Source organism: Biomphalaria glabrata, chromosome 13 (assembly GCF_947242115.1).
Source record: "Biomphalaria glabrata chromosome 13, xgBioGlab47.1, whole genome shotgun sequence".
NCBI classification, from domain to species: domain Eukaryota; kingdom Metazoa; phylum Mollusca; class Gastropoda; family Planorbidae; genus Biomphalaria; species Biomphalaria glabrata.
The window spans coordinates 20,519,636-20,535,750 of NC_074723.1; the positions used below are offsets into that span (position 1 = coordinate 20,519,636).

General features: G+C 38.5%; 1 protein-coding gene across 1 annotated transcript in view; it reads left to right on the top strand.

Moving 5' to 3' along the window:
* Positions 1–7,290: 7,290 nt before the first annotated feature.
* Positions 7,291–16,115, top strand: part of LOC106059552 (uncharacterized) — a 74,715-nt gene continuing 65,890 nt past the window's right edge. The window contains exon 1 of the mRNA XM_056009176.1: positions 7,291–7,463. Coding sequence (XP_055865151.1) covers positions 7,291–7,463 — 173 coding nt within the window. The remainder of the gene's footprint in view (positions 7,464–16,115) is intronic.

The following is a 16,115-nucleotide window of genomic DNA, read 5'->3' on the forward strand; positions in this document are numbered from 1 at the left end:
TTCTATTAAGAAACAAAAAAAAAACACTACTTTATTTAGGACTTGAAAAATTTACATAAATGTAGACGTCCGATAATTCAAAAGTGCCATCACTACCTACATACACCAGCTATAGCCTAGGGCACCCATGAAATATTAAGCACTGACATATAATATCTGAACTTTTAAAGGGCTTTATAAAGGCCCCTCATTTCAAATATCTTAGGGCCCACAGAAGTCTCCATACGGCACCGAATACAATACGGTCAGTTTTTTTTGACGTTTATGGTTACGACCTGAACATGACTCTACTTGTACATGTGACGCCCTCCCCTCAGGTCTCAAATAAAATTGTGAGAGCGATGTAAACTTCTCAATCGGTGCATGTCAAGTGATCTACTCAGTGGCGTAACTAGGGTGCAGCAGCTCTTCGTGTTGCCCCCCCCCCTAAAAAAAAACCCGTTTTAAAACAGCGAAAAGTTTCTAATTTTGAAATAAAGAGTATTCATTATTTAAACATTGCTATTTATCAAAGAATCGATTTTACAAAAAAATAATACAAGTGAATCTCATGTACTTTCTGACACGGCAAACCATCGATAATTTTATCGATATCAGTTCTGTGCATTAGACGAAATTGCCAAATTAGTGAGTCGTAAATTCGTCATCGTATTACAGTTTTACTTCATCAAAGAAAGTAGAAACACTTAACACAACAGTAAAAAAACATATGCCAAACAACATAGCAATACTCGGGGACTGACATTTTGTTTAATAAAACTCAAAGGCTCAATAGATTCTTGTTGTGGAAACAAATCTGGTACAATTTGATTCCAGCTGGTCTACAGCTTATATTTAATTTAATTTAAGAAAGAATATGGAAATTAAAAATTACTAAACAAATAAATGTGTTTGTTTTGATTTATGTAATTACAATGTGTAGTTTTACTGAGAAAGTTTCTCTTCAGTTTGATGCCCCCCATCGCTTGATGCCCAGTGTGGCCCCACCACATGCATATTGCTAGCTACGCCACTGGATCTACTTCATTATGAGCTGTTTTCTCCTAACATCGATGTAGAAATAATACATAGACTAGCAAAATTGACAACATGATTGATCTTATAAAATTTTTTTTATCGCCAAGCTTATTTCACTTGTTCCCATACGCATATAAAAAATATAAAGAAAACGCTTTCGGATCTCCTAGTAGGTGTCCGAATGTGAACATAAAGTGGAGGCACCCCTTTATACAGGTTATAAATCTCCTTTCAGGTGTATATTTTATGAATTTACTGACAACAATTCAGGCTCCCCTATTACTAGGCTGTTACCCCATTTCTCTGTTTTGTGTTGAAATGTCTGTGTATTTCACAATATGTCCTTGTTTCTTCTTGTTCACATCTTATAACTTACAGACGTTACTTCAGAAAAGAAGATAATTACGTCCTACGCATTTCATGTGTCAATCTAATCATGCATGTTAATCAATGACTTAAACTCTGCTAAGTCGTTGTTTTTTCCTGTCTCATTCAGGCAACCCATTCCGTTCCTTAATGGCACTAGAAAAGAAAGAGCACTTTTGTTATATTTGTTATAGCGTATGCTTCAAACTGGTTCTTCTATTCACTGCCTTAACTGCATAGTAAGTTATATATAAAGATATACATGGCTCAATATTCAAGAGAGTTCAATACAGAAATACCGGGCGCAGTTTTCAAGGAATAGGTCACGTGACACGATCAACATGCATTGAGAAAATAAAAGAGTTTTTTTTTTCCTTGTCATACTTAAAAAGCACATGTAGATATCTATGATCTCTAATGAAAGTCGACCAAATTGACATGGTTTCGTTAACACTGAGCTTTATGTCAATGATATGTAGACCATTGTTGAATCTCTCTCTCTCTCTCTCTCTCTCTTTCTTTTCAAAGCAAAATACGCTTGCTAAGCAATTTAGCATTACGGTTGTCTACTCTTATATACACACATAACACACGCACACGCACATATAATTATATATTTTTGTGCACTGTTCAAGACTAGCCTTGATTTGTTTTACCTTTACCTTTACATATCCCTTAGTCTCTTGGGCCGTTGGGGCACCATACAAGATTTGTCGACCGTCTTTCTCCATTCCTGTCTGTCTTTTGCCTTAGAACCTCCTTCAATGGCAGGCCCATCCATTCTTTTATTTTATCTTCCTATCGCTTTCTTTGTCTGCCTCTTCTTTTTTTTTCTGGTACTGTTCCCTGAATGAATGTCTTCGCGAGCCCCGAAATGATATGTTTACAGATGAAAAAAACGGAGTTTCACCCGTCTAAGAGCTAAGGATCGGTGTTGAAGGCCGAATGTTATCTGTGACTGTAATGTCCCATTAATAATCATCAATCATCCTTTGAGACCTTTCCATGCCCGCCCTAAGTTATAAAATAAATTACTTACTTAATCCTGTGTACTCCCTGGTGAGCATAGGGCCGCAACCACACCTCTCCACCGAACTCGGTTCTGAGCAGCTTTCTTCAACTGCTCCCATGTCATTCCAGTACCATCAGCTTCACTGATGACTGACCTCTTCCAGGTTTGCTTGGGTCTGCCCACTTTCGTCTTTCCTTGTGGGTTCCAGTCAAGTGTCTGCCTTGCAACATTGGTAGCTGGTTTTCGCAGGGTGTGTCCTATCCAGCTCCATTTTCGTTCTGTGATGTCTTGGGCTATGGGCTTTTGTCTAGTTCTCTCCCACAAATCGATAGCAGTTATCTTTTCTGTGGCCACCTAATTCCTAATATCCGGCGTAGGCATCTGTTAACAAATGTCTGGGGCTTTTCCATATTTGTTTTAGTGACTCTCCAAGTTTCTGAACCGTATAGAAGGACAGACTTAACGTTTGTTATAACTTTGGTGGCTGCAAATGGAATTCGGCGATACAACAGAGAAGTAGGAACTCCCTAGTCATCTGAGAAGCTGTGATGTCGAGGATAAGGAGGCATCAAATGGAAAACTTTCAAAGCATGTCCCCGGCAAGCTCTGGTGAAGGAAGACGATGATCCGGACACTTACCCATTTGCAATTGAATTTCGGAGAAGTCATGAACAAAATGCAGGAACAAGTCGTTACTGCACAGAACGATACTGGTGCTATTTGGTCACGAGTACATTGGAAGGGCGAAAAGACTGTTGGAAACATGAGACGTTACATAATCACGGCTAGTGCTGTACAGTTACAACGGAGGTCCTGTGGGTTGTAGAGCTGATTGTGACTGTGTTGGCAAGTTTTACGAGTGTGGCTTTACAGACAAGAAACGTGATAACGATTGCAATAAGGAAGTTCAGGGGCGTAGCTAGGAATTTTCATGTGTCAATCTAATCATGCATGCTAATCAATGACTTAAACTCTGGTTTTCTTGGCTGATTCAGGGAACCCATTCCATTCCTTAATGGCACTAGAAAAGAAAAAGCACTAATACGATACACTATGCTTCAAACTGGTTCTTCTATTCACTGCCTTAACTGCATAGTAAGTTATATATAAAGATATACATGGCTCAATATTCAAGAGAGTTCAATACAGAAACACCGGACGCAGTTTTCAAGTGAATAGGTCACGTGACACGATCAACATGCATTGAGAAAATAAAAGAGTTTTTTTTTTCCTGTTCATACTCAAAAAGCACATGTAGATATCGTGCAGAATGTGAACACTAGTTTGTTCAAGGCTAGAGTTACAAGAATGTTTACAAAGGAAAACAAAACAGAGTCCCGCCCCTATACGAGCTTTGAAGGAACTGTGTTGAAGGTGGAATGTTATCTATGTTTGTAATGTCCTAGTAATATATCGAAGATTGTCATTGCCGGAAGTGATAATGGATGTAAGCACTCCCCTACCTATAAAATGCTTCCTAATGGCATGCGTCTGAAATAGCCTCTGGTATCAGTCCAACCAGTAAGCTTCGGCAGGAGGAGCTCGTTAGGCATGGCTGGCTTTCCATCTAGGAGATTGAAAACTCTAATTCAAACCTCTGTTGCCTTGCAGCTATACCCAATCATGGGAAAGGCTTCGGGAGTCAACCCTGAGGAAAAATCAGGAGCTGGCGACCCTAAGGTAGTTTGCAGCACCCATCGTTACACCCTATCAGAACCTACGACGTCGCTGACCCCCAACTGTATCGGCACTGCCGTTCCTTTGGATACATCAGCTGCGTGGAGAGGAGGGAACTGATGTGTGGGTGACATCATTCCGACCACAGATAATGCCCAATAATTAATTTCATTTCCATGAGATGATCCATTGTCGTTTCGCGGCTGAAGGAGGCCATACAGAAATAAAAAATTAGAATTTTTTATTTGAGGTTAAAGTTTGGTATCTAGGTTGTTCTTTAAGGATGACTATTATGACTTTCTATTGTTCGAAGAATGGGATCTGTTGAGTTTGAAGATCTAGATCTGTTCTTTGAGTTCGAAGATCTAGATCTATTCTATGAATTCGAAGTTTGAGATCTGTTCCTTTAACTCCAAGTTTTAAATGTGTTCATTGAGACCCCATATCCCTCTAAGAAACAACAGGAAAAAAAATGTTCTTGTCATGAAAGCAATTCACTTTCACATCCGATGATTTCTTAAATCAAAGAATGTCTGCCTGGTTGTTGGGACTTTAGTTACAACGTCTCTCAATTCGAACCTTTATAAAAATCAGTTCTATAAATTATCCTCCAATTGAGCATATCCCAATCTGGATCTGGGTAGTTCCTGGATGGTTCCTGGTTATGTGGTATGCGTTCTGAACTGTCGTCTAGATGGTCCCGGGTTCAGACCCTGTCCGCTGTCCCACCCTCCACCTCATGCTACAGAAGGTGAAGGTAATTTAGAACGTGGATTATTTATTAAAAACTTAAAATTCTGGTCAAGTTGTTCTTATAGGTTGAGGACCATTGTGTTAGCACGTGTTTTCTTTATAGAGGCGGCTTAAAAATATATATCTCCAACATCACGAACATCTTTTATTGCCCCGTCAGACAGCTGTGTCCATTTATATCACTGGGAATGTCCTTTGAAACAAATTCTGGGCAATAAAACCTAAGAGAAAGAAAAGAAAAATGAAGACACCGCGCATACTATCTTTATGTTTCATCCTGGCAGTCAAACAAAAATATATTTATTTGTCAAGGTATTTTATTTCTTGATCCGTCATTCAAATCTAGACCTTATCAGCAACCATGCAAGTCATCTACAGAAACACCATCAATATCTGTCAATTAGATCACTCGTACCTATATTCATGTTATATGCAAAGCAAAGAGTTTGAATGCAGTAACATCTTTGAGCCTCACATCCGTTGGAAGATATTTCTGCAATGTATTCCACTTAGTTCTAATCTTTTTTTTAACCCTCAGCCGTCTGAGAAACAGTCTTGACTCAAGCTACGCAACCGTAAAGGGTTCAAAGATGCCACCCTGATAAGACATGGGCCTACTCGTTACATTCTAGATCCAGTTGCCACTTCAAACGATCGCGTTAGAACAAATATGCAAATTTCCAGCCTCAATCGGAGTCCGACATCTGGGGGACAAAGGGGTTAACGCTGTTCGGGTAATTGCTTTTATTGCTGGCGTTTAGCTCCATAGAGATGTTCCCTTAAGTTAAATTGTTTCAACTCCTAGCGAACGATGCCAGCTATTTGCGAAACATTAAAAGCATTCATTGTTTATGAGTCAGTTATTTATAGTTGTTTTTTTCCCCCTTGCGTTGTGAAGAATGTCATTGTCAGTTCTTATGATATCATTACTGAATTATTAATTGTTAAAGTATTTAAATTGTAATTTGAGTTACAATGTGTGTATATGTTACTTTATAACCAATAATATTTTTTAGGCCCAACTTCAGCTTAACAGACACACCATACACACCCAGTTGTACATAAACTAATAAACGATGTGTATGATAATTTAAATTAAATTTTAAATTTAATACAATAATATTTATACAATGAAATGATATGTGAATAATGATAATGATATGAATACAAGTATATATATAGTATGATACAGTATAATATGGTTCAATTCCAATACTTAAATAGTATTTCATCAATGCTCCATTTCAAGACAAAGATTCTGTAATCATGTGCAGTACATTCACCAGTGACACACTAGTAGATCTATCTTCTAACCAGTGACACACTAGTAGATCTATCTTCTAACCAGTGACACACTAGTAGATCTATCTTCTAACCAGTGACACACTAGTAGATCTATCTTCTAACCAGTGACACACTAGTAGATCTATCTTCTAACCAGTGACACACTAGTAGATCTATCTTCTAACCAGTGACACACTAGTAGATCTATCTTCTAACCAGTGACACACTAGTAGATCTATCTTCTAACCAGTGACACACTAGTAGATCTATCTTCTAACCAGTGACACACTAGTAGATCTATCTTCTAACCAGTGACACACTAGTAGATCTATCTTCTAACCAGTGACACACTAGTAGATCTATCTTCTAACCAGTGACACACTAGTAGATCTATCTTCTAACCAGTGACACACTAGTAGATCTATCTTCTAACCAGTGACACACTAGTAGATCTATCTTCTAACCAGTGACACACTAGTAGATCTATCTTCTAACCAGTGACACACTAGTAGATCTATCTTCTAACCAGTGACACACTAGTAGATCTATCTTCTAACCAGTGACACACTAGTAGATCTATCTTCTAACCAGTGACACACTAGTAGATCTATCTTCTAACCAGTGACACACTAGTAGATCTATCTTCTAACCAGTGACACACTAGTAGATCTATCTTCTAACCAGTGACACACTAGTAGATCTATCTTCTAACCAGTGACACACTAGTAGATCTATCTTCTAACCAGTGACACACTAGTAGATCTATCTTCTAACCAGTGACACACTAGTAGATCTATCTTCTAACCAGTGACACACTAGTAGATCTATCTTCTAACCAGTGACACACTAGTAGATCTATCTTCTAACCAGTGACACACTAGTAGATCTATCTTCTAACCAGTGACACACTAGTAGATCTATCTTCTAACCAGTGACACACTAGTAGATCTATCTTCTAACCAGTGACACACTAGTAGATCTATCTTCTAACCAGTGACACACTAGTAGATCTATCTTCTAACCAGTGACACACTAGTAGATCTATCTTCTAACCAGTGACACACTAGTAGATCTATCTTCTAACCAGTGACACACTAGTAGATCTATCTTCTAACCAGTGACACACTAGTAGATCTATCTTCTAACCAGTGACACACTAGTAGATCTATCTTCTAACCAAGATGAATGTTCATCACGATGAAGAGTCAAAGTTCAACTCACAAGTTCACAACATAACATCAAGTCTGGATATAGAAACCACAATCTGGAATCTGGACCTCGAACTTCAGTCGCGAAACCTGAGACGAAAACCTCAGACAGAAAACCTCGAGACTGAGACCCTAAAGAAAGACAAGTAATAGATTCATCTAATCCTCTAATCCAATTATAAAAAATACGAATACGATCGAATCCATATTAAAATAACTTTACAATGTGAAACTAAAACTCACCCTAAAGAGGGGTCAAAATAATCCTTTACGTCATATGAAACATTTATGACGAAGCGACAAGGGGAGAGCCGCTAGTCCACAAGGAAAATAAAATAGCGCGAATGACGTCATCATCTATTGATGAAATCGGCGCTATTAGAATGTGAACTAATTTTATTATACAACTAATTCAATAGTTGCGACAGTCATTTCAGTTTTATACAGTTTACTCTATTATATATTTTTTAATGAATGCTAATTGAACTATATTTATTTCGTGTGATTTTGTTTTGATAAAAGTGTGGCGATGGGGTAACGAGTGAGTACTTTTTGAGTTTGTTAATTTGTTCTTCCTAAAACACTTATTGTGGTGTGCTCTTATAATAAAATCTTTTAAATAAACATGTTTACTTGTGACATAACTAAAATGACATGGAAGCATTAGAAAACCATCAATGAAGAGAGAAAGACGAAGGACGCTCATAGTAACGGGGAAGGAGGGGGGGGGGTGAGTATAAGATGCTCCTATTTTTCAATGGTCGGATTCTTTGGCAGATAAAGATGGCTCTATCTTAATCACATCTAGACCGATCGTCAAAGAAGGCCTGAACACTGATCTGCAACGTCACAACCTGTGGGCGGTGAAGACCAATAGCTCGTTGCCACGTCACTAGCCTGTATGACCTGGCAACGAGCTATTGGTCTCCTCTACCTACAGGTTGCGACGTCGCAGGTCAGTGTCAGGCCTACTAAAACGTCAATGACAATAAAAGAATCAATCCAAAAATTAACTTATTAGTTAATCATTAGTACTAATTAATTCATTTTGTTTTATTTAGCAGATAAAGGGAAGTAATTAGCGGTTCATTCCCTTAGATGAGCTTTGTTGTTTGTTTTGAACAATTATTTCTTTCTATTGCTTGTTGTTCATGATGTTCAAAAAGCAACGTTAGGAAAGGGCGGTAACTTATTTGTTTTTCCCGTCTACTGTTTCTTACAGTCGAATCGATCACGTCTGAAGGCGATCATGTTTGACCTAATAACCTGTTGGTTTGATCAATCGAATTTCACTCAATAATAGGCTCTTTTCAATATTTAAGAATTACTAAGCTCTATGCAGTAGGTCCAATAGTCCGGTTTGTTCCAGATATGGAATTCTGTATCTCTTATAAAAGTATCCTCTTCCACTTGGGTTTCATCATTTGTTATAATCAGAAAGCTATGCATAACTGTCTCTAACTTACCTGTACACAGTTCTGACTGTAACTTACCTGTACACAGTTCTGACTGTAACTTACCTGTACACAGTTCTGACTGTAACTTACCTGTACACAGTTCTGACTGTAACTTACCTGTACACAGTTCTGACTGTAACTTACCTGTACACAGTTCTGACTGTAAAGCTAAGTTAATGGAACGTCGTAATCTCTATTTCCTTATTAATTATCTCATGTGCATACCCCATTGACAAATAAAATGCGAATGTTTACATTACTGAATTAATTAAACATGTAGAATCGATTTTAACAATTATAATAATTGTTATTAAATATAAAAAAAACCAACTCTTTAGCGTTTAATGCTTAAAAAATAAATTACAAAACTATGGCATGATTAATTCCTGGTTAAAATTGTTGGTCTTCCATAGTTCGCCTTCCAGAGTTACGGTATGTGGGACCAAAGTAAACATTAGCTGTCTGGCAGAAAGTAGAAGAATCTGTCAGGGCGGAGGAACTATTCCCGAAAGTAAAAGTATCTATCTAGAGAGCTGTTAGAGGTAAACAATCCGGTTATATTAAATATTGTTCAGAAGACTGTAACCTAGATAACGAAAAGATATCAATGGAAACTGATCAATGCTTGAAAAAGATGATTTTTTGCTTTTTGGTGTACAGAGTCATTTACCAACAGGCAACAATGGTTATAGCTTAGGGCTTCCGCCTGCTTAGGGGTTCCCAAAATGGTTAAATGGATTTTTGTTTTCAATCATTTTGAAGAAAGGAAAGAAAAAACCTTACAAGGGGATTCCCCTATCTGTAATAATTCAAGTCTTAATCATCCCGTCCTATCGGTGTGGAGACAACTCACCAGAGCTCGGACATTGAGACGAAGGAGTGATCTAAATGGAAAGATGAGTTGACGCAGATCTGGGTCTTCCATTGACTGAAATGGAGTAATGTATTTTGTAACCGCCACTCCAGCCACTGGTCTCTGATGCTGGCCCCCTGTAGGAACGCTTATCGAAGTTTTCGGACTGGGCCATCAGGCCTCTTTTTGATTCCCACCTCAGGACTTCACCAAGGTAGCCACAAAGGTAGCCTATCTGCTTCCACTAACAGACATTTCCTCTGAGACGCCACGTTTCGGCCACAAGAGATAGAATCCTCGGACTTACTTAATTTTAACAGATCGCTCTGATTTTTTTTTTTCTCTCTCTCTCTTGTGTAACTTTAGAAGGTCGATGTTCACTTGAATCTTATTTGTCCTCATCTGAAGATTATCGAAGAAAATGGCCCACAACCAAGGTAAGTCCAAGGCTAGCTACGCCACTGTTGCTATGTATGCATAATGAGTTAACACTCATGTCTGGAATATGCAAGGGCATTATTTGTATATTCCATTCATCCATAACAGGTGGCTTTTTAGGAACAGATCTTGGGAAGGGAACGTAACTCCATAATCCTTTTTATATGATTGTGATGCGCTCCCTTAACATGACCAATCTACATGACATGTGTATTCTATCTGCCATTCTAGAAGCCCTCAGAATGTCATTGACACTTGTGCACAAGTACAGGACATAGACATAAATCTTCCCACGGTCTGAAGGAAAAGACCGTTTAACTCTCCCACTTCCTCCCTAGCCGCCACCTATCCCCCAGCTCCCACCCTTAACGCCACTGTCTGAATCCAATCTTTGCTTAGATCTTAATCCAATCGGATAACAGGGGCGAAGAATAGTGTCACTTGTTTGGAAAAGGGACGCGGAGGATTTTCATCTGGCTAGATTGGTTTTTCCAATCTTACCAGTTGTAACTTGAGTTCACTATATGACAGTTTCAAGAGCCCCCCATAAATAAATAAAAAATATTACAGCTTAATACACAGTGTATTCTACCTGTAGTCTACTTGTACACATTCTTTAACCTTTGGAGCGTGGTGGTCGAACCACAGACACACACAAATACGCTAGGCTTCTCAGCTCGAAGATCTCGAGTTCAAATCCTTTTGGAAACTATATATAAATAAACAAATTATATATATATATATATATATATATGTATAACTAGAAATGGGTAAGCACGCATTTAATGTATAATCTCATCTGACCTGTTTTTCTTTATTTCAAATAGAAAGACAGGTCAGATGAGATCATGAATTAAATGCGTGCGTGCTCATTTCTAGTTTGATTTGGAGCTTGTTATTGACAAAGCTTCACAATTGCCGACATAACTCTATAAATATGATTTCAGAACGAGGTTGTCGGTGACATTTACAGAGGGTTGGCTACTCAGGCAGGAGAATCCAAACATGGAAAGGCTTCACAAGTAAACCCAATGGAAAAAGTCAACAGCCGGTGATCCTGAGGAACTCGCAACAAACAGTTCTATAATCTGGAAGAACCTGTAAGGCTTCTGATCCCAAACTGTATAGGTTATTTTCCTTTTTCATTGAATCTAATGTGTTATAAAATGGGGGGGGGGGGGTGGGGTGGATGACTGCTGTGATATCGACCATAGTCCTATTATTGCTGATGACTAGGCTTATATTTTTTATTAAGATGAACCATAGTTGCCCTATGATTGATGACTCTTTAGGAATCCCATTACTTCGTAGAAGCACTGCAATGCATAAATATATAGCCAACTGCAAACATCAAGAACATAGTATTGTGATATCTCGAAAAGTCCCATGCAATGAATCTGAACTGTCCGACTATCCGCCCCTCCCTTTCCATATACATTCAAATTGATAGGTCACCACGAAACGTTGAGCTATTGTTTTGTTTGTGGTTATTGAAATGACCTAGTATCTCAGGTGTGAGCATTATTTTGACATGTGTGGCCTAGTGACATCGAACTCTTGACTACCTGGCGGAGCTCTAGCTCGAATGTGGATCACAAAGGATTGTTTAATTGCAGATATGACTGAGTAGAGTTTGCTGAGCCCTTAGTGGAAGTAAGGAAACCTCCTCCTCAGTTTTGAAATGTTGCTTTAGGGTAATTTTTTTTAAATTTCTTATTGTCTTTTTATTATTGACTGCCCTAATAAATAAGAATGCTTTCACTCCCAAGTTATTAGTTTGTCAGCTGACTATAAAAACTCTTTGGACTTAAAAAAAACTACAAAATATTTCGTCTGATGTTAATGATTATTTATGGTTGATTTGATTGTATCTTTAAATAAAAAAAAAAGTATATATACTCAAATAATATAGGTCTTTGTCGAATATACGTCTTCTAACTTTGAGAACTTTTTTTTTTTTAGAAATGTTATCAACAGAAAAAAACATATTTCTTCAACTATGCCATAGATCTACAGCCTATTGTCTACAATTATTAAGCCCAATATACAATGAAGACATTGTAACACTGCATAATGAATGGAATATATGGGGGATACCAACCATAAACTAGTATATTGTACCCTGTTTTGTCAACATTATGATTCCAGTTGCCGTCACTTTGAAAAGTCAGAAGCAATGTGTAGCACATTTTGTAAATGTCCCAATCTCTGATAGTTAAGAAGAGAAGATTCGGTTATGTTACTATGTTAGTGGTGGCCCCTCAAGATTCGGTTATGTTACTATGTTAGTGGTGACTGAGGGGCTTCTGAACAAGATGCCCCCGGGTTCAAATCCTGAAGACTATTCGGATTTTGAATTTCTGATTATAAGACGTTTCCGAGTCCTACCTCGTTAACCGTCGCCATAGAAACAGATGCTCTTTAAATCGCATGGCCTGAAAAGGAGTTCTTTACTTATTAGTATGAGGCATTACAATTTACAGCCCCCGCACTGTTTCTTGTCGTAGCATTGCACCAATAGTAGTGTTTTGTGTTCTTTTAGGCATTGAGGTTCTTCTTATCCATCGGAGTTCTTCGCAGTAATGACGTCATCTCTTCTTCTTGGTTTCCTACTAACTTTTTAAACTATAATTTCGGTGATAATAACAATAATAATAATTATTATTATAGCTTATTATTATAGCTTTTATATAGCGCAAATTTCATGCCTATAGCATGCTGAGAGCGCTATGGTCCAATCTCATTTGTGGACCAGTGGGGGGAGGGGGTATCTGGGAGAAGGTTTTTCCGTGCTGCCTTTAGGCGCTCAGTAAACACAACTCTGCTAGAGTTGGGTGTCGAACCTCGAGCCCCCTTCATAGACAAGCCAAGTTCAAGCGTACTTAGCCTCTCGACCACGCTTCCCACATTATGTACTGCTTCTAGCAGTGTTTGTTTCGCAAACTTCCTCAACAGAATATTTCGCACATTCTGATTATTTAGCGGAACACTTTGCTTATTTTTTTTTTTAGAGATTGTCACGAAGTTCAGACAAGTGTCTTTTGTTTTCTTCCAACTCAGTATAGTTTTTGTTTTCCTCTACTCGTATTACTTGTACGGGGCTAGAGGGCCTTGTATTTTTGTTTTGAATTGTTTTTGCTACGTCACAAAGTCCGGTGACATTTATTGGTCATTCGTTGTCCTGAGGCAATCACCCTCTGAATTTGGTTGAAACTGACGGTGTGTTAGTCCGTAAAAGATTATTAGTCTGTACTAGTATCTTGGACTTGTATTATTCAGTAGGATTTTTGGACCCCTGTTTAGGGTGAGTTACTTCTCTTATTGTATGTTATATGAGGTTGTCGGTGTTTCTAGTTTTGGAAAAGAGGTTGAATTTTGTGTTGTTTCGTTTGTAGGGTGCCAGTGTTGGAGTTGTATAAACTGAGATCGATTCTTTACCAGTGTGGGCTTCGCTTGTCGTCTCGATGGGCGATCGTCGACGGTTTTGAGTGTCAGGGCCGTTACACATCAGTTGGTATCAGTTGGAATCAGCTGAGGTCTAACTTTATTATTGCCGATGTTGGCAGTATTGTGACGTCAGTCGGTCAGCGTCTGGTTGACTAAGAAATCACGGTGACAAGTGGTAGCAGTTGCAAGGTGCTTATGTGAATTATTTGAATAATATCTATCTATATATGTTATATATATATATATCATCTATTCATCATTCTATCATTCTCATTGAAAATATACACATATCAGTATCATACAATTAAATTCATTTTTTCGTTATTTAAACCATCCACATAGTTGGTTACTCTTGTTAGGTTAAACCTCGGGACCTGAACTGTGTACAGCTATTGAACAACACAAATAGTTCCTAAACCTGACATAGATGTTAATTCACGTTGTGGCCTACTAGTTAATAGTTCCAGTAGTTCGCGGAACACCAATTTAGGCCTTTGCGAACACAAGGGTTCCGCGGAACACATTTTGGGAAACACTGACTTAGAAAATAACCAATTATTATCTCTCTGTTACGCTTTGGATCCTAGAGACGCCCCTGAGCCTATGAAGTGTTGATGTGTATATACGAGAAGTCACAAAGAAAAAATAAATTTTGAAGCAATAAATAACACTATTTAATCTAGGTCCAAGAGACGCCCCTGCTCCTGTGAACAAGAGACAAAGAGTTACTTTGGATACATGAGGTCTTCAAGATAGCACGTTGAAGTAATTTATGTACATAAATATTTCTTTGTAACCGCCTAAACTCATATTCAATGCTTTCAGAGCGGCAAGAATGCATGGAATGGCGATTTAATTGAAAAATCATATCTCGCTATTATATTGGAAGGAGAAGCTTGTTCATATTCTGCATGACATCGAGAGGGGGGAGGAACATGTACTATATACTATTTCCTGAAGTGTACCTCTGCTACACCTCCCTCCCTCCAACACAGACCGTACAGATGTACTTTTATCGGGTGTAAAAGCTGACATGGAAAAAAAATCTAAACGATTTAAAGGACAAAGGGGTTGGGAGGGGAGTTTACTCCCCCCATCAAAAAGTGCTTACCCTTAGAACAGCACTAGGCCTACTACGATTACCAGCAATACCAGGGTAGGAAAAAACGTCCAACTGATTAAAACGGGGGAGGGGGGGATAAGATATTAGGAAGTCACTGAGAGGTGGTCTGATGGTCGGGTGGTCAGGTGGTCGTGGAAGTGACACTGTGCATCAGATCTGGGGGCATCCAAAATGTTTTGCTCTGCTTTGCAAAGGGAGAGAGAGAGCGCGTTCGGGCAAATGCTAGTTGGGTTGGTATCTAATGGGCCGGTGAGAGCCGAATATGTCACGTGACTAGCAGTAAGGCTCGTATCAGACTGTACAGATGTTATAATGTTCTCGTATAAAAGCGGTAATGGAGAGTCGTGATTGGTCTTAGCCATAACTTTAATAAAATATCTATTACATAAGGTCTATATTGCTTAATATATATTAACTAGTGTGTATATTTCTTAATATCTCTAACATGCGGTGTTTAGTTGTTAATATCTCTAACATGCGGTGTTTAGTTGTTAATTTCTTTTACATCTCTTATATTCGTGACAGTGTGAATGTATTCATACACATCTTGAGTGCACTATTGTTCATACACGAGGTTTATCCTAAGGATTTTACATTTCCCTTCGAACCATTTTTTGTTTGTTCTTAGAGCATGTAACATGGTATACATTGTAACTGACTCTAAAATGAAGACAATCGAAGTAGATCACCAACTTTTGAAGAAAACAATAGTTGATTTTGCTCGGTGGGCAGATATACAATTAGGTTGAAGAGTGTTGGATTTGAAACCTGAAGTCTACCTGCCAGAGAAAATGTTGAGGACAGAAGGATACATTAATACAAGATGGACAAACAGTTACTTTTGATACATGAGAAAATGCTAAGGGAGACAACCCTAAGAAAAATCAGGAGAAGGCGACACTTACACCCTGTTACACCCTGGCAGAGCTAGCGACGCCGCTGACTCCAAACTGTATTGGCACTTGCCATTCCTTTGGATACATCAGCTGCGTGGAGAGTGAGGGGGGGGGGAACTTATGTGTGGGGGACATCGTTCTGACCACAGCTAATGCCCAGGCATTCATCTCATTTCCGTGAGATGATCCATAGTCAATTCACGACTCGAGGAGGCCATAGGCCTAAAACCAGACAAATGATGAGATAATTGCTGCTACAGAATTTTAAAGATGTATAATTTATTAAATGGGGTGTCTCTTGCAATTATGTCTTGAAGTAAAGGCAAGCAACTTGTGGAGCATGTTTTAGCCATTCGTTGACAGTAGTGTTGAATGGACTGAGCTGCTGATCAAGAAGTTCTAGAAGAAATTGATTTGGATACAATCTTAAAGGATGTGACAGCAAGTAGTTTGCTATTAAAGGATTATCTTGTGCCATCAATAGCTGCAAATGTGGTACGGTAGCAAGAACTTCTTTGGTACGTTCGCTGTTCAAGTGTGTGACGATATATGTTTGAGTACCCGATGACAACAATGACTTGGTT